This window comes from Vigna angularis, chromosome 10 (genome assembly GCF_016808095.1).
Source record: "Vigna angularis cultivar LongXiaoDou No.4 chromosome 10, ASM1680809v1, whole genome shotgun sequence".
Classification (NCBI taxonomy): domain Eukaryota; kingdom Viridiplantae; phylum Streptophyta; class Magnoliopsida; order Fabales; family Fabaceae; genus Vigna; species Vigna angularis.
Genome location: NC_068979.1, coordinates 27764002 through 27781881, shown reverse-complemented (window position 1 = coordinate 27781881; position 17880 = coordinate 27764002). Strand labels below are relative to the sequence as shown.

The 17880-nt window shown below is 33.6% G+C and overlaps 1 protein-coding gene across 2 annotated transcripts; it reads right to left on the bottom strand.

Moving 5' to 3' along the window:
* Positions 1-1213: 1213 nt before the first annotated feature.
* On the bottom strand, positions 1214-17532 carry LOC108335800 (mediator of RNA polymerase II transcription subunit 25-like). Of its 2 annotated transcripts, XM_017571957.2 has the most exons (15): positions 17066-17526; positions 15599-15629; positions 15114-15177; positions 14539-14669; positions 9257-9466; positions 9060-9125; positions 8332-8539; positions 7930-8000; positions 6971-7813; positions 4876-4929; positions 4649-4677; positions 3525-3593; positions 3340-3424; positions 2242-2328; positions 1214-2149 (listed from the first exon to the last, which is right to left on the bottom strand). In XM_017571957.2, the coding sequence occupies exons 1-15, from the start codon at positions 17161-17163 to the stop codon at positions 1616-1618; spliced, it is 2580 nt and encodes an 859-aa protein (XP_017427446.1). In that variant the 5' UTR covers positions 17164-17526; the 3' UTR covers positions 1214-1615. The 2 variants fall into 2 exon arrangements, with proteins under 2 accessions (XP_017427446.1, XP_052726065.1); XM_052870105.1 differs by lacking the exons at positions 1214-2149; positions 2242-2328 and adding an exon at positions 2720-2885 and having other exon boundaries at positions 17066-17532.
* Positions 17533-17880: the final 348 nt, after the last annotated feature.

Sequence of the window (17880 nt, the reverse complement as noted above, 5' to 3'; positions counted from 1 at the left end):
TAAGCAAGATACTCTATTACGTTTAAATGATGTTGAACGTTTAGGATAAAGTTAATATGATTACAACGTTTAACAATCTTATCCTAAACGGTTCATTTTATTATGTTATTTCGTTAAACATGATTTGTTAAATTTCAAAACATAAGTTGGTAGACGATATAAAGTCTTACTAAATGATCTTGTCTTGACATATACATTGTTTATACATCTTAAGCTAGGCTTTAGAAGTAAAACCTTATACTGAAGCTTACCCTTAATGTTTTCCATGTTGTCCATAATGTTATTAAAATTAGTTATTTGTTCCACCATTATTCTTGACTTGATCATCATGATTGAATACAAATGTTACTTCAAACATAGTTTGTGTGTCAAAGACTTAGTCATATACAATGACTCATGTTGGCACAATAGTTTTCACTTTAGCAACTTCTCTCGTTACCTTATCACCAAGACACTGAATTATGGTTTTGAACTTTATTGATCATGTCAGTATGCTATGATATAAACGCTAGAATGTTTACCTCAACCTTTAGAACATCTACACAACCTTATTATATCAATGACCTCCATCTTAATTCTCCATACTCTGAATTCACTCTCCTTCAAAAACTTCTTGATATTAAACTTGGTAACCATGACTTAAACTTCTAGACTTTCTTTTTCTTTTCCTTGTTGAATTTTCAATGATAACAAGAAAAAAAAAACACAAGAATAAAATCGAAAGAAAGTATTTTATTTACATTAAAAGGTTTTATGACTATTCAACGAAAAATTCTTTAGACAATTATAATAGGACACATAGACAATCTAACTAACTTCAACACTATTAGACAATCTCTAGTAAACAATATTGTATTCCTTCTATCAAACAATTTAATCATCTGATTGAGTCCAAATCATGATTTAAAGTCAATAATCACAACCATGTTTGAAATATAATACTAGTCAATCTTTTTCATCAAATTTTTGGATTCTCTTTTGTGGATGTTCTTGTAGAATAAATCACACTACACAAGGAGATTATGTCGTTACTCTCAAATGCAAACAATAATAAGAACCAACATCGGAGATAGTTTAAGTTCAAATGTAGGGTAGCAGAAATGGTGGTCAAGTCTCCCATAGTAGAAAACAATAAATCTACAGTAACTTACCTGCAGGAATACCTAAATAGACGTTTAGGTTTATACATGACAAGAAAACAGAAACGGCATCGTTTACAAGTTTTCATATTTCATCTTTACCCAACGTATTTAAGTATGCATAGATTGTTCTATCCATGTGCCCTATTTGTGAAATTGAGCAACTAGCACTACTCTCGAATTTCAACATTCTCCAGTTCAAAAATATTTTTTAAAAGACAAATCTACCTAACTTTAAATTAACAAGCTCAAAATAACTTTTTAACATGCTTTTAATATTAACTATTTAGCCAGAGTTTTTAATGGCTAATGGCTAAATTGCAGAAGAAATTAAATGGACATTCTAACGTTTTTCTGAGATAAGGACATATCAGATAGTAATAAATTATGAGCTAACTGGATACCTGTCACAGATGTTTCATTTCATACAAATACCATACCCTTCGTGATCATGGGGAAACCTATACAAAATTGAGCTAACTCATGAATCCCCCTCCACCAATGTTTGTTGTTCCCTGGGAAGAAACTTGTCCCTGAGAAACCAGTTGTGACCGCCCAGGGCCTTGAACATAGGCTTGACCCATTCCTGTCCCAACCATCTGTTGCTGCTGAGGCTGCAGTTGCTGTAATTGTGGAAGCTGCTGCTGTTGCTGTAGTTGTGGAATTTGTTGTTGAAGTTGAGGTAGCTGTTGCTGTTGCTGGATTTGTGGAAGCTGTTGTTGTTGCAATTGAGAAAGCTGCTGCGGCTGTTGGACCTGAGGAAGCTGTTGCTGCTGTTGTAGCTGAGGAAGCTGGTGCTGCTGTTGTTGCATCTGAGGAAGTTGCTGCTGCTGCTGGAGTTGTTGCTGCTGCTGTTGCATCTGAGGAAGTTGCTGTTGCTGCATGTGAGGAAGTGGCTGCTGCTGTTGCAACTGTGGTAGATGCTGCTGTTGTGATTGCATCTGCTGGTGCTGTTGCTGCATTTGTTGCTGCTGCTGGCTGGACAATTGTGGCTTAAATACAACCATATCCTGCCAGCATTCAAGGCTTCAAGTAAATAGGCAAGGTATAACAGGCCCATAATTATAATCGACCCTCAATCAAATCAGCAACTAAATGTTACCCCGGGAAAAAGCATCCCAATCAAGCGGAAGGCTTTGTCAGAAACAGATAGTAGCAACGTCTGTGATGGTAATTGAATGACTGCACACTGAAATCAAACAACAAATTCAGTAACACAAAAATTCCTCGTAAGAAATGAAACCAATGGTCCACAGCCATAGTGTAATTCTTCATATACAATCATGGTATTTGATCTATGGAAATCAATCAAAATTATGTGATTTTATTTGTACATCAAATTATTAAGAATTGACATGATTAGATTCTGTTTTATTTCCATTTTTGTTTCTTTTAGACATAGCATTTATGGGAAAGGTTATTGCCTGATATTTTAAGGCCCAGATAATAGTGTACAGAATTAATCTCCTCTTCCTATTTATACTTCGCTATTGCATCAATTTCAAAGAATTAAAAGATGTTCACTTTTCCGCATGGTATAATGCATAATCTGAACCTCAACTGTGATACTAAGTTTCTACCTATCTTGTGTGAATTTCAGGCTTTGGAATTGGAGGAGACGATTAGGATTGCTGAAGAATGTGGTGGACAACCTCATTTGGAGAAAAAAGCTAACTCTCTCCTGTAGCAAGTTTAGGGTAAAGACCCCAAGATGTAGCCATTCTATTCCAACCACAGAGCAATGAACTGCGAAACCGCAATTCCAAAAATTTCAATCTTTTTTTTTTTGGTAAACCTTCATAACAAAGTATCCTCCAAAGTAGAGGAACACATCTAACCATCTCCCAAGGGAACTATTTAGATTTAAATAAAAATAGTCTCAGATCTTTTGCAAAAAGCTTAAACCTATAGGTTAATTGACCTTTGACTGGTCGTTAAGACAAATCATTATGAGACAGACATGAATGTAACACAACATACATAATATTGAGTTACAAGTATTATTAATTCAAAATTGTTCGAGTTAAAATGCTCATAGTACAAAACCTGAATTACATCCATCTTTCACAAGAACTTTAGAGAAGACATCGAGGGTAAGTGTACAGGAAATAATTGAAATTGTGACTTAGTACGAACAGCATTTAGGAGAAAGGGAATTTACCCGACTGGGAAAAAATAGAAACACCCAAAGATAACATACCAGCTTCTTTTCCTGCAGCTGAACAAGAAATCCATGCAAGTTCATTGCCCGAAAAACTAGGAAATCTGCCTTTCCTACATATTGTCTGCAACAAAACAATGAGGACCAATATTAATGAGTGGTTGTGTGTGTGTGTGTGTGTGTAAGGGGGGATGAGTATGACAATAGTTGAAATAAGGAATTACTTGTTATTCATGTGATCCTGAGATATAAGCCGAACTATTTGCATTACAGAGGGCCAATTTGCTGCAAGTCTGACATCAAAATCAATAACATGTGAGAAGATCAACAAATTAATGAAGTTAACAGAAAATACTAAGGATTCCAATCAGATAATAACATCAAAATCAATGATTCATAGACTCTAACAAACATAACAAGATCTAAATTGATAGCAAACGTGGCTAACACACTTAGACTGCCTCTGTCCCTATATATACTAGGATCAGCGCCCTGTAATCTTTTTCATTCTTTAGAATCAATAAAACAGAGTTTGTAGTTTTTCTCTAAATGTGAGATATATAATAATCACTATTCCAAACAATTATAAAAATTTAACAATTTATATATACTACATAAATACATATGCTCAAAACAATAAAAGATTAATAAAAATTTAATACAAATTCCTTAGTAACAGAAAGGCCACTTGTTTAGGTAAACATACAATTCTATAATAATAAAAGTCAAGGAAAAAACAAATTTCTGAAGACATCCTTTATTTCAAATACAAGACAGCTTAATCATTCAACAAAAAGGGCAGGTGTTTCTCAGTGTGAAAAGAAAAATAAAAAAATAAAAAGGAAGGTGGAGAGTCAAAGGTAATTCAGAATAGAGAGGATACTGAAGGGTGGGTGCCACTGGAAATAGTATTGGTTGCACAAAATGAAAGGTAGGTGGGTGATGGTTGCACAGTCGGACAGTAGTACTCCCCCCTTTCAAAAATAAACTTTCAAGGGTTTTTCTTCAAAAAAATCACGCTATAGCTGCCATACTATTTCCGATGCAATTATAGCAACTGTGTATTCGAAAACAGCTATCAGGGTATAGTTGATAATAGTTCCAAATATTCCAAAATGTGCTGTTTATGATAATAAATCTAGTCAAGTAATCGAACTTTCAGAAGTTGGTGATGGGGGACTGAAAGTCGGTGGAAAGGTACATCTATAACTTATTACCTAATACTTGATTTAAACCAAAATCAATTCAACCAAAAATAAGAATATTTTGGAACATTTTTAGTATAAATTTCAAGCACACAATATTTTCTATACTACTGGGAAGAGATAATACAATGTCCTGCACATACGTTTCAGATGCCGAAGAATTCCTGTAACCCTGCACACACAAAAAATGAGCATCAGGATCATACAGGAAAGAGCTAACGAGTTGCTATAAAATTACATCAATCTCCAATACTAAGAATGAGACGAAAACAGCTATACAGGGATATGAAAATAGGCTGTCCAAATTAAAAACAGAAATAACAGACTAAAGTAAGATTAAAATAATGTTAGCATGCATATGAGAACATACTTCTAGCTTGGTGATAAAGACGGGCTGTCCTTGTCTTTGCCCAGACAAGCCTCCCTGCACAAATTTCAATTATTATATATACAAAACCAATACAAGCATGCCAGAGTAATCCAAATTATTGCTATCATCTCAACACTTTCAGATTATTTTTCATTTCAGAATAATATAAATATAACTATAACCAACATACAGCATAAATATGATGTTTTCTATACAGTATTTTATGATTTAAAATGATAACTTAATGAGATATTAGAAAAGTTCCTATTAATAATTTAAGGTATTTGTAAAGAACCAAGGAACTAAAAATCACCTGTTATGGAGTATTAGACTAGGTATGGTAGTGTAAATGCAAGAATGATACAAAGAGGTGGAAAGGCACATTACTAACAAACCTTCCATAAGCAGTAATAATATTCCCACAGCCACTCACTCTCAACATGGTAGCAAGGTATTAAAAGATTCTCACTAAAGAACGTAAAAAGAGATTGATAGTTTGTCAGAGGAAAGCTCGTACAAATACTGATAAGAAGTATTGTAAGGTAATTGGCTTGAACTAGAAGATTTGTTACAACCTCTGATGTTACTCTTACTCATTTTAACCATAAAGATGTTGAGTCTGAGAAAAACTGGTATAAATAATGATTTGTATCATTCATGCAAGTTAGGTAATTAGCTTGAACTAACATATTTTTCCTTCCAACTAGAGCTGTCAAAATGGGTCACAACCCGCTAGCCAACCCGGCTCACCACGGGTTTGAGCCGGGTTGGGTTAGAAAAAATTGTATTTTTTCTATGCGGGTCAGATTTCAACCCGGCTCATGCGGGTTGAACCCGTGGTGAGCCGGGTTGACCCACCAACCTAATTTTATTTTATTAAAATTTAATTTTAATTTTATAAAAAAATATTTATTATTTTGTTTTTGCTTGAAAAAATTATTTAAGTTTCTTATTTTCAAAATTAAGTTTCTTATATTGGAAGTGAAATTTGGGAGTGAAATTTGTCTAGATTTGTATTATAGAAGTTTGTAATTTTTTTTTATTTAAAAAAAATTGTAATTAAGTGAGCCAATGAGCCAACCTGTTTACCCATCGAGCCGGGTTCGAATTTTTCTGGCTCGCTAATAAATGAGTCGGGTTGGGTTGGCTCACTAAGTGACAAAGTCGTGGTGGGCCGGATCGGGTCGGATCGGGTGGCCCGTTTTGACAGCTCTACTTCCAACCATGACACCTGTATACTTCTGTTATATGATAGGAAACACAAACGGAATAGATATATATAGGATATAATATAATAATATAAGTTATATACAGATAACAAATTGTTTCTTATTAAAATACATATATTTTTCCAAAAAATAACTTCTTTTAGATTTTTTAATAATGAAAATTATAACAAATTATAATGCTAACTAAATTATATTTAACCTATGGGCAGTTACTTTCTTTAAATTTATAAAAAAAGAACAATACTTTTAAAACTATAATTATTGTTCAAATATTTTTCTTCAAAACTATTTAAATATTTAACATAAAGATAGTAATGTGAATAAATATATATAAATAGAATTGTCACTAATTACTATAATTATCAGATTTACATACTTACAAATATTCCAACAATAGACATTCACCAAACAACCTTTATATTTCTCCATATATGATGCATAGTTGTACATCACAAAATAGTAATGTCGGACAGACAGTTATAGCAAACAAATAATGCAAAATTATAAAGGAAGAAATTAATGTACTGCTTATAAATAAATAAAAAATTATTTAGTTTTAACGGTAAATACAACTCCACAACTATAAAATGAATGTTGTATAATGAAAAGATGAGGAAAACAAAAAATACGGCAAGGATCAAGATGCAGTAGAAGTTAATGGCAAAAAGACTGGTGTTCTCACCATCCAACATACTCTAAGACCATAATAGCAATAGTCAAACAAGAGATGAGACGGCAAATGTTACTACAGGGAAACCATCATAGAAAGAGAAATGCACTGAAAAAAAAATTGAAATCTGGAAAATAGCCCAACGCTGTAAAACATAATTCTGCCAAGTGAATTTCCATGGGAAAAGGGAACATACCTCCCAGACCTTGACATATTTTGATTGAGCAGACTGCATACCACCTGATGTTTGCTGTGACAAAGGCTTATTAGCTGCAGCATTGTTCACAATGGACTGCATGCCTGATTGTTGTTGAGACATTCCAGGAGTAGGAATCATTGTGGCATTTCCAGAAGACACAACTGATGGACCAAGACCACTCATTGCATTTTGGCTCATGGGAACTCCACCTTGCACCATTTGGGGCCCTGAAAGGTTTCCTTGGCTCATACCAGATGCCAGTTGTCCCATACTAACAGCCCCTTGAAGATTACCCAATGGTTGTGAAATCCCAATGTTTGAATTTGAAGACAAATTAGAAGTGTTTGAAGTTAATGAACCGAGGCCTGGGTTTTGTCCAACCTGTGCAGGAACAGAAAGAGGCCCAGAACTAGTTATTGATGTTATTCCTGACTGTCCAGATGAAAATACATTTTGAGCCGCGGGTACAGAAGATGTCATCCCAGTAGATATCATGTTTGACATGTGCATGGCAACAGGAGTCTGACCCATTGATGGAAGTCCCTTAGAGGTTCCACCACTTAAGGCAGCAGAGTTCATCACCTGCCGGGCTTGAGAAAGATTGTTCAATATGCTCACATTTGCTTGAGTGGGATTCACTGGACGAAGGGGCTGCAGCATTGACACTGTAGGCTTTGTATCCTGTGTATTTTCGTTATTTGTTATCATATCTTGAGAAACTGAAGATGGAGAAGACGTCTGCAAGCTTGGAACTCCTTGACTAGTACTAGTAGCACGAGGAACAGACGAATTATGAGGAAAGGAAGGCCCAGATACAATGGAGGTTACAGGAACTTGCTCCTAAAGATTTATTACATGGAATCAAAGATCATGTGAATAATTGAGTCGGAAAAAAACAAAAACCAGTCCCATAGTTTAGACACACTATTGTATAGTCTCAAGGATCTCAGATTTACCACTTTTACAGTAGCAGGAGGAGCCACATTACCAGCAGGAACTGGTTGCCGGTTTGCAATAGATCCATTAACTAAAAATTCATAGAAAAATCATGTTAAATATATAAGAAATCCTCAACCAGAACATAGAAATATAATAAACCACTTATGTATATTGTAAAATGCTGACCAGTGACCAACTAAAAATGATAAACTAGTAACCTAAAGCAACTATCTGATTCTGAATTCTACAAATTAGTACCCTAAAGCAATGTATTGTAAACATAGATCCACAATGAAAATAAAGTTTTCCATGCAAATAGTGAAGATAAACAAGAAATATAAACTAACCAAGCAAAAAAGAAATATTGCAGTACATGAAAATGCCATGATTAAAGGAAGCATACACAATGTAAAAATGACCTGATGGCATAGAAGTTGGGGGTGCCCCAGTAACCGGCATTACAGAAACAGTGTCTACTTTAACCGGACTTTGATTTGAAGGCAAACTAGTGATCCCAGAACGACTCAGAGCAATGCGAGCTTCCCTGAAACCTTCTGATATTAAAATAAGAAAATGAGGGGTTTTAGCCTCAAGTGGTGGATCAGCTGCTCTATTACTTCGTTTTCCCTAAAATTCCAAAGGAATATGATCAATATTATAACAACTCTATAGAAGTAAAACATATTTAGTCTCTCTTTGAATATTTGCAAAATATTTCATAATATATGCATTCTATCTTCAAATAGATTAGAAATTTCTAACATCCGGTGCAATATATAGAATATATTCTCATGTCCTTGACATATCTTAATGCAACATCCCATGTCTGGGTCAAGTGCCAGGCGTCTTCGGAACCAACAAATATAGAATTTAAGAAAAAAGAGCTGAAAACATTCAGCATATACGTGGTCATTAGATTTTTTCAGTAGCAACCTTTCCTTGTGAAAATTATTAAATGACAATTGTTCATTTTAGTTTATATAAATTAACTTACTATTTTGTTCAATTTACAAATCCAGAACTTAAAATGAAAATTATTTCAAACATTACAACCTTACAGCATAAATTTTTTAACTCAAAATTCAGTGATGAATTCTCAATACTAAACCAAACACATTTTAGTAGAAAAGTGAGATGTCATCCTTACCGCATTGTAGATGGCTTTAATTTTGGGAAGCTGTTTTGGGCAAATAACTGACAGGGAAATAGAAAACTGCATGCACAAGATCTCATACCATTAATCAAAGTGTAAATGCTTTCACTACTGACACAATACCCTAAACTGACAGATACTAAATTCACAGCGAACAAAAACACAGTTCCATTAAAATAAATAAAGAATACCTGAGGAAAAGCTTTGGCCACAGCTTCAGCATCATATAAACGGTTCCCTGAGTCAGAGTCAATGGTTTCACTCTGCTCTAGGTTCTGTGGTCGTGGAACATAAACTGGTGTCTGCAACGGATAGGGATTACTAGCTGCAATAAGGATACAATGTTTGTGCATATCCACACTCTGCTGATTAGAACCTCCGCTTTGAGAATTTGGAAACATCTATGCATTTCAACATTAGGCGTGAGGATCTAAATTAATCTTTTCAGGTCAAAGTGATTTGCATAAAGTTTATACTATCTAAATAATAATTTTAAATTACGTACTTCACTTTAGAAAAACCTACGACAGATTATGAATAGTGGTGTGTATCACACCAGAATTGCAGACCTTACAAAAAAAAACGCATTCTAGCTATCATAAGATATCCAAAAGAAGTGTCCAGAGAGCCAGTTATAAATGCACTAATTACCTGTGTAGTAACACAAAGAAAGGCATTTAAAGAAATAAATAGAATCCTTACACACTAGTCTATCCATAACAGGAAAAGAAAAGCACTAATTCAAGAAAACTGTAGCCTCAAGCCCTCAAACAAAGTACTAGCCTCAAAGAACAAATCTTGCGACCTTCAGTCTAATTGGAACAATCACTTTAGTTTGCTTAACATTTGTTTTAGATTGAAATATAGTTTTTCTTCTCTAATAGGAAAAGACATTGGATAGCTTTCATGCGTTGTTTTGGATTAAAAACAAATTCAAGAGAAAGAAAGAAAGAGACAAGTAAAAAAGGTTGAAGGATAAGAAATCCACAATGACAGCAAAGGAGGGGAAAGGATACAGTTAGACTAGGGGCTCCTAAGACCTTAAGGGGGTGCTGATGGGGATCAAGAAGGAAGTATTTGGCCAGAAGAAAGGATAGTCCAAGAGGCAACCACACAACACAAAGAGTGGATTGTCTACAAAAGAAAAGGGAAAAGATCAAACATAGAAAAAGAGAATGTTGAACAGGCAAAATTAGTTATAGAGAGACTGGAATCCCATTATTTAAGCAGTATGAGAGTGTGAGGAAAGGGGAGGTTGTTGACATCGTTATGGAGGGACCAAGTAGCTTTTACGCTTCTCTGTAAGGAGCTGTGCACTGGGGTATTAGAAAGGTATATCCTTTCTAGTGCATTTTTGTTTCGGTCTTTCAATGATAAATAATGCATCCCTCATTTCCACTCTATCTTTGCATTTTTTCTATTTCCATTTTATTTGTTGTTGCAGTCTGCATCAGGGGCAAATGTCACAGATCTCACCGAAGTAAAGGTTCAAATGCAGGAGTCTCTTTAATATTACACTCACAGAACCATAGTAGTCGATACTGTACTATAGTGGGACAGTAAAGCAGCCTAGGCTGTAATGTGATTCAAATAATGGAGAAATTTTCAATAGAAGCCATAGTGGGTGCAGAAGGGGCAGCAGCACTGCACTACCACGACATAGGCATCACAAGCCCATTTTTAACCTGGGACATCATTTCTCCAGGTAAAATACTACACCAAATGTTATCTTTGTTTTGACCCATTGATAGCACATAACAGCCAGCTCCAAAAATGCCACAGCAACATTGGATATCTACTATTTCTAAAATAACTAATGTTTATACAGTGTATACTATATACTTTTAAATTCTCAAAAACAATAAAAAAAGTACTCCAAAAAAAATGTCACAAGTTTATTGACTCTTAGAACAACACACACAGCTCAGATACAAGTAAATACCTAGAAAAGTCAAATACAGCTTCCCTAATTAAAATTGATCAGTCTTTTAAATCCATGTCTTCTTAGTCATTTACTCTATTATTACATCTTTAGACTTCAATTTTGGAAACTAAAATACCAAAAAAATCCCTAATGTGTCACTGTCTCTGTTAAGAGGGACTTATTTGGAATCAAAAACATAGCACCACTTTAGTGGCTACAACCACTGTTTTCTCTGCCACCTGCGATATAACACGCTATTTAAAACCCCTAGCTTTGACCTACATTCCTTTAATCTGTATAAGAAATATTTTTTCTTATATTCTTTTCTTTTTTCTTCCATTATCCCAGCTAGTATTCTTCTATTTTTTTTATCCAATTTGGTAAGATGTTTTTGTAGTAATTTTAGAATCATCTTCCATTTCTTTACCACATTAGTCATTACTATGTTCTGTCTACTCCAATGTTGAGAGTGACCTTTTCTGTATAAACTGTGACTGTTTACTTAAAATGAATTTCTTTAATTTTGGGTTTTTTGTGTTTCTTTTGAGTATTTGCATAAATTATTCAGTTTGCATATATTTAAAATAGTTGTCAACCCAGTTCCTACTATCCAACCGGGTATTGCAATTTCAAAGTTAGCCACTATCCGAGATTGGTAATTAAGCATGAAACAGAGTGTATCACCCGAAGCAGAGAACAATGCATATGTCAGTATATAACAAAAAACAGAATGTGTGTATGTACACAAAGGGGAAAAAGTGTGACCCTCCCTTTGTACACAACCAAAAAGAGATTAAAATTAAGAAGCAAAATACAAACAAATCAAATGTAATGACACTTTCAATGCCTAATTAAGAATACAAAAGAATAGAGAAAAATTCCATACTTTAGTTTGTTTTGTTAGTTGCATCATTATATACACTGTTTAAATAGTTATATCTGATTTACAAAATAATATATTTGAAAATGGAAGTCCAAAACTGGCAGAGATAAGATCAACACCCAAAGAGATTTTGTTTTACTACTTCATAACAAAGTATAAAACATGAAAGTATACTTGTTTCAAAGCTGTTTTATGCCAACAATATCTATGAGAGGACTATTTGTCACCTCTACATGGGCCATCCACCTTGTACAGTCTTGACATTTTCTCAATAAGAATTAAAAGCTATCGAACCTAGGCCAAATAAGTAATTCAAAGCATCAAAATGTTTCTTTACAAAGAAGATTGCATTAAATGTTGCATGAAGAGCATTTATTGCAACCCTTATCATCAAGGTTATCAGATGCAGCTCAACAAACAAAGAACTTCTCAAGACTCAATGGCTTGTGTTGAATATAGTGAAAACTATGTATGAAATTAATGTCCCTTGTGTTGAATGTACACATAGGGTCTTCTATTTATAATAGAAGAAATATGGACTAAGCCCAAAATACAGATAAGAAATAATAACAAACTAATTAAAAATAAAAGATAAAGATAATATATCTAACAGCTTGTAACGATTTGCAATGACTATCATTCAAGATCATTATAAATAGAGGCTACCTTTGAAGAAGAAAGAACTTTTGCTCACTAACGAGCCAACAATGTTATAGAGATCAAAAATCTCATGTGAAAAGACTTACAATCTAGGCTCTTGATAGAACATTATAGTGTGACTTAGGAACCTAAAAACTAGAACATTATCTTGTCTTCCTCTTAGGGCGTAATACCTCTTTCAGTTAACAACCCTATGATCTTTGATCACATTTCTCGTAAACAAATGTTTTAGCCAAGAGTGAGTATTATTCAAAAGAATAGGAGTGGCTGAGGTCCCAAGAATATTTGGTTGGTAATTTGTAGCATTGTCTCCATAGTGGAACTTGATCGTGTTCATAAAAAACTAGATGTTGACTTATTAACACAAACCAATATAAAAATACAAAGTGTAAATCTTTCTTTATCCTTAACTCTTTGAGATTGTATATTGCTGGAACAGCCCATCTAACATTAAAGAAGGAATTCCTTTTAAACAAGATTTATAAAAATATATTTTTACAGCAAATCTATCAAATGAAAATTGCATTTGATAAGACATTGCAGTTACGAATTATTGCAAAAAAATTTAATACAAAATTCAACTCTCTCTTGTGTATTTGACCTGTTTTCACCAAAACGTATAAATACAAGATAGAATAACACACACACACAAGCAACGCCACTCACCAGATTACAGGAACAATTTTATACAAGCAGTAACCAGATTCTTAATGAAACAATGGCGAGTGACAATTAAGGTAAATGAAGTTATTAAGATGTAATGAGTTTTTTAACTTCCTTATCCATAAAAGTTTTCTTTACTCAGCTGTAGTTCATCTCATAGTTATTAATGTTGGAATGTACCAGCCAACCACGAAAACACTAGTGTTACATAGCACAAGACGGGATGGAGAGATCTTTTTATATAGATTATATAATGTATACTATACACATATAAATACTCAAATGAAAAGAAAAAAAACTCAAATATATGATATACATACATACATATATATATATATATATATATATATATATATATATATATATATATATATATATATATATATATATATATATATATATATATAATTACTAAAAATTAATTCATCTAAATGTAAAGAAAAACACAATAAATAACAAAAGGGGTCCTTGACATGTGTCATAGTTTTCCACTGTCACACAGACCAAAAAGGACAGACAATAGAATAGAGGGTGACGAGAGTTAGGGGCTCACAACAGAGAGAAGAATGAAGGGTGGTTTCCACTACAAAACTGCACAAAACGATGTAGTTTCAAGGGTCAAAAAGGGTTTTCAAAACCCCCCACTATAGTAGCACTAAAACACCATGCAGGACTGCCCTTGGGCCACTCAATGTGGCCACAAAGACAAAACATTCCATGAATCAATTTTTGTAGCTGCTCGTGCACAAAAGCCACTCCACCATGATAACACTGCAAAACTGCTACTTTTAAGTTATTGTGAACATTCTAACTCAGCTTGTTAACACAAATGATACGAATTAAGGAGCAAATTGGCATAAATTAGCCAATATGAACCAATCAAGCCACTTTAGCTCCTGAACAAGTTCATTTGATCAGCCTCAGGAAATTAATTTAGTTCAAAATAAATTCATCCAACCAATAAAAGTGCACAGAAATATTACTATCACTGTTATCCACCATTAATGTACTGAAATACTTGAGTTATCTGTGATGTTATATGCACTTATAAAGTATAATTAAATATGGGGGGATTTTCAAGTACAGAAACTTTCAGTATATCTCTCATGTATCACCCAAATGTCAACCCACATCCAATCCTTCGCATAAGAATACTTTTATCAAAATAAATAAATCCATGACAGAGTAAAAGAGGAAAGCACACGTGTGTTTCTGTAGAAACAGAAACAAAATATGTAGAGGGAAACAACAAACATGAATGATCCAGATCAGATATATAGACATCACATGAACACTGAAAGAATACAGGCAAACAAGAATCTAAATGTAGACAACATGCATACCATCAGAGCTTCAGAAAGCCCTTCAGCAATTGCTGCATCATTAAAACCACCACCATTAAATGGTACAGAAGATAGCCACAGGAAGAAAACATCTGGGTCTCTAGTCCAACCTGTCCGTTGCACAAGGCAACCTGCATGCAATGATGCTCAACAAAGTGAATATACTCAATAGATTAGTCAATTGAATGTAAATTCACCACTGTAATAGCCAGAGGACAAGCAGCATATTTCAAGAGTTTATATTATCAATAAAAAGTGTGTAGATAAATTTTGTCAACTTTCTAGTTTAACTTCCAATTAAGAAAAAACCACACACAATGCACAAAATTTATTTTTAGAAACTATTTGTCCTTCCAGACACAAAATCAGCAGAAACTTTATATTTTAGAAATTATTTTACCTTTTTTTTTAATATGTAAGATAAGAAGTGATTTGAAATGAAAAACTAGGTGCAAATTAAAAAAAAAATGAACTGGCAAGGGATAGATGCAACAATATTAGTTTAAAAATTTTGTAAGCAATCTAAATAAACAGCCAACATGTGACTTGAACAAAGAAAACTAACAGAACTATACCAGAATAACATCCATGAGTATTATAGGTGATTAGTGCAAACTCCACATTGGGAGCCGACGACTTCTGCCAAAAAAAAGGGGGTAATGTAAGATTTAGAGATAAAACCATATGATCATCATTCAGTAAGATATAAATAATATCACATCTACAAGTATATCATCAAATTCAGTTCTGACCTCTCTAAGCAATCAATAATTCCATAACAAAACCTTTTTACTGTTTGTAAATAATATTACTAATATACATAATAGTGTTTTTGTCACATCACAAGGAACTTTAGAGTTAAAGCCTAGCTACTACTGCTGGCAGCCATAAGGAAAGAATAATTTAATTTTTCTCTATGTTTATGAAAATAGCCAATACATTCAATAAATAAGATATAAGACAACTAAATCAGAAGTGTGAATGACAAATTAGACACTAGTATATTCTTTTACTTTTGTCAAAGATTATGAAATTTTCCAGAAAGCAAAATGTGTATTACCTGCCCAGTTGAATCATTTACACCAAAAGACCTGTACAAATACCATAATTGGTTAAGACAGGCTATGACAGTATATAACCTTTAAAATAACCTCATGAGTAAGACAACATGAGAAAACTGAAATATACATATAAACAAAAAATGGAAACTTTTGGCATAGTGGGCAATGCATGGTTTACCAAAGTCCAAACCAAAGCAGGTTAGGAACATGACTATCTATTTTAGCTAAGACTTCTGTTGAATTCCAGTTCAAAAAATATTGTTTACGAGTACAGGACTAATAAATATATTGTCCTACAGTTTGGTACTTGATCAGACACCTTTACCTACTTACCATTGCACAGCAGTCACTTTCATTCATTGAAAAGATATTGGATTTTTTAATTATTGGTGAATTCAGTGTTATAATTTGTCAGAGTTAGAAAAGGTTCTTTCAGGCCTTCAGCAGAAACAAGAAGTGGATGACTTCGTGCCCACATGCTGCCAATTGGTGTATTTGACAGAAAGGAACGTTCGCATATTTTAAGTGTTCAACCCTATCTTCAGATTTCTTGTAGGACAGGATATTTTGAGCTTCTTTTGAAATATCTGCCCATGGCCTCTAAGGGACAGGGTCAGGGAGCACTTTAGTATTCTTATTTTGGTAGAATTTGGAACAAAAAAGAAATTTTATTAGTGAAATATGAAGAACAAAAAACTCAGGTGCAGATAAGAAATCCTCCAACGGAAAAATAGAAAAAACAACACAAAGACAAAAAAACTTAAGGATGTAATCAATCTTTCTTGGAACAACCATGACCTTAAGCAACAATAAGGAAAATAGAATCTAAACCTTAAAAAGGGAAAAAAGTGAACCATAAATAAGTGACCATTCTGCTGCAAGTGAATAAGCAGAAACAGAAGCTTCCTTTTACATGTTCTTTTTATGTCTCTATCTAGGAAGGTATATTGTCATCAAGAAAAAGAAGAAAGGTGTTATTGGTCACCTATGGTAGGAGAGGAATTTTTTCTAGCTGAGTACACGATTTTATATAATCAGCTAATATGAAAGTATTAAATTAGAACAATGAGTCTGGATTGTCCGTTTACCGAGTAGATATCTCGTATTCAAATAACCCAAATAAAGACATCAGTAGTTTATTACCACTAAAGGCTAAAACATCTCCCAAACCAGAAATTCGAACCATGGTGAAAGTAAACGCTATATTACACCTTAAAAAAAAAAACCAGTAATAATGTTAAGAGCAGGGTTTAACCAAGAGCAACAACAAATGTATTCCTCTTTCTGTAGTTCGAAATCAAATAAAACCACTTTGAGCAGCGCACCATTAAAACCAAACTCAGAACCTCCAAAGACACACCAAAAGAATAAGAAAACAGAAATCCCTAATTTTTATCGAAAGGAAAGGAAAAATAATATCAAAATTAATATTAAAATTGGTGGAAAATAGAGGTGTGAAACGAAACCTGATCATCTTGTCGAGATAATCCATGAGAACAGTCTCCCAGTAAGGTCCCATAGCAGCGGTACTTTCCACGACAACTATGAGCTGGAACTCTGCCATCTCCAAAACTCTAACTTCGATCTGGTCGCGTGGGGAAAGTTTAGGTATGGAGTCTTAACTTAAGTCAGAAATTGATCAGTCATGTTACAGGATTTGTGTAGGAAATTCAATACTCGTGTCACAGAACTGTAAAGTAGAAGGGCGCGTTCAATCTTTCAAAAAATAATGAATATTCAAACTATTTCTTGAGAATTTCGGGACTGGCCAGTGCAGTGACCATCAAGAAAAGCCTTTGGTTGTTGGCTGTTTTTGAATCAGATTCCTTCGGATTCCTTTTGTTCGATGGTTGTCGTTTGTGTATGCATGTCGTTGGTAACTTTATTTAAACATTTTTAACCAATGCCGTAGAAATTTATTAAGGAACATAGGGTTTGGAGTCTGTTGGAGCATACAAAATAAATAGGAGCTGCTCTAAATGCTCAAGGAGCAAACATAATCTAAATTAAAATTGAAATATGGAAGAGTTAGAAAAAAAAAAGAATGTGCGTATATTAGAGTGGCTGATAGTGTATCATGAAAGACACTTTTACACCATTAAATAGATGATATTTTCAACAGGTAAGAATGGATTAATATGTTTCTTTTTTCTTTGTAGTTTTTTCGAACTTAATTTTGATTCTTATATTTTAAAATTGGTTAAATAATCTTCAAATTCTAACACACTTGTGTATTTAGTCTTTTTATTAATTTTATGATGGTAAAAAATTATTACTAAAT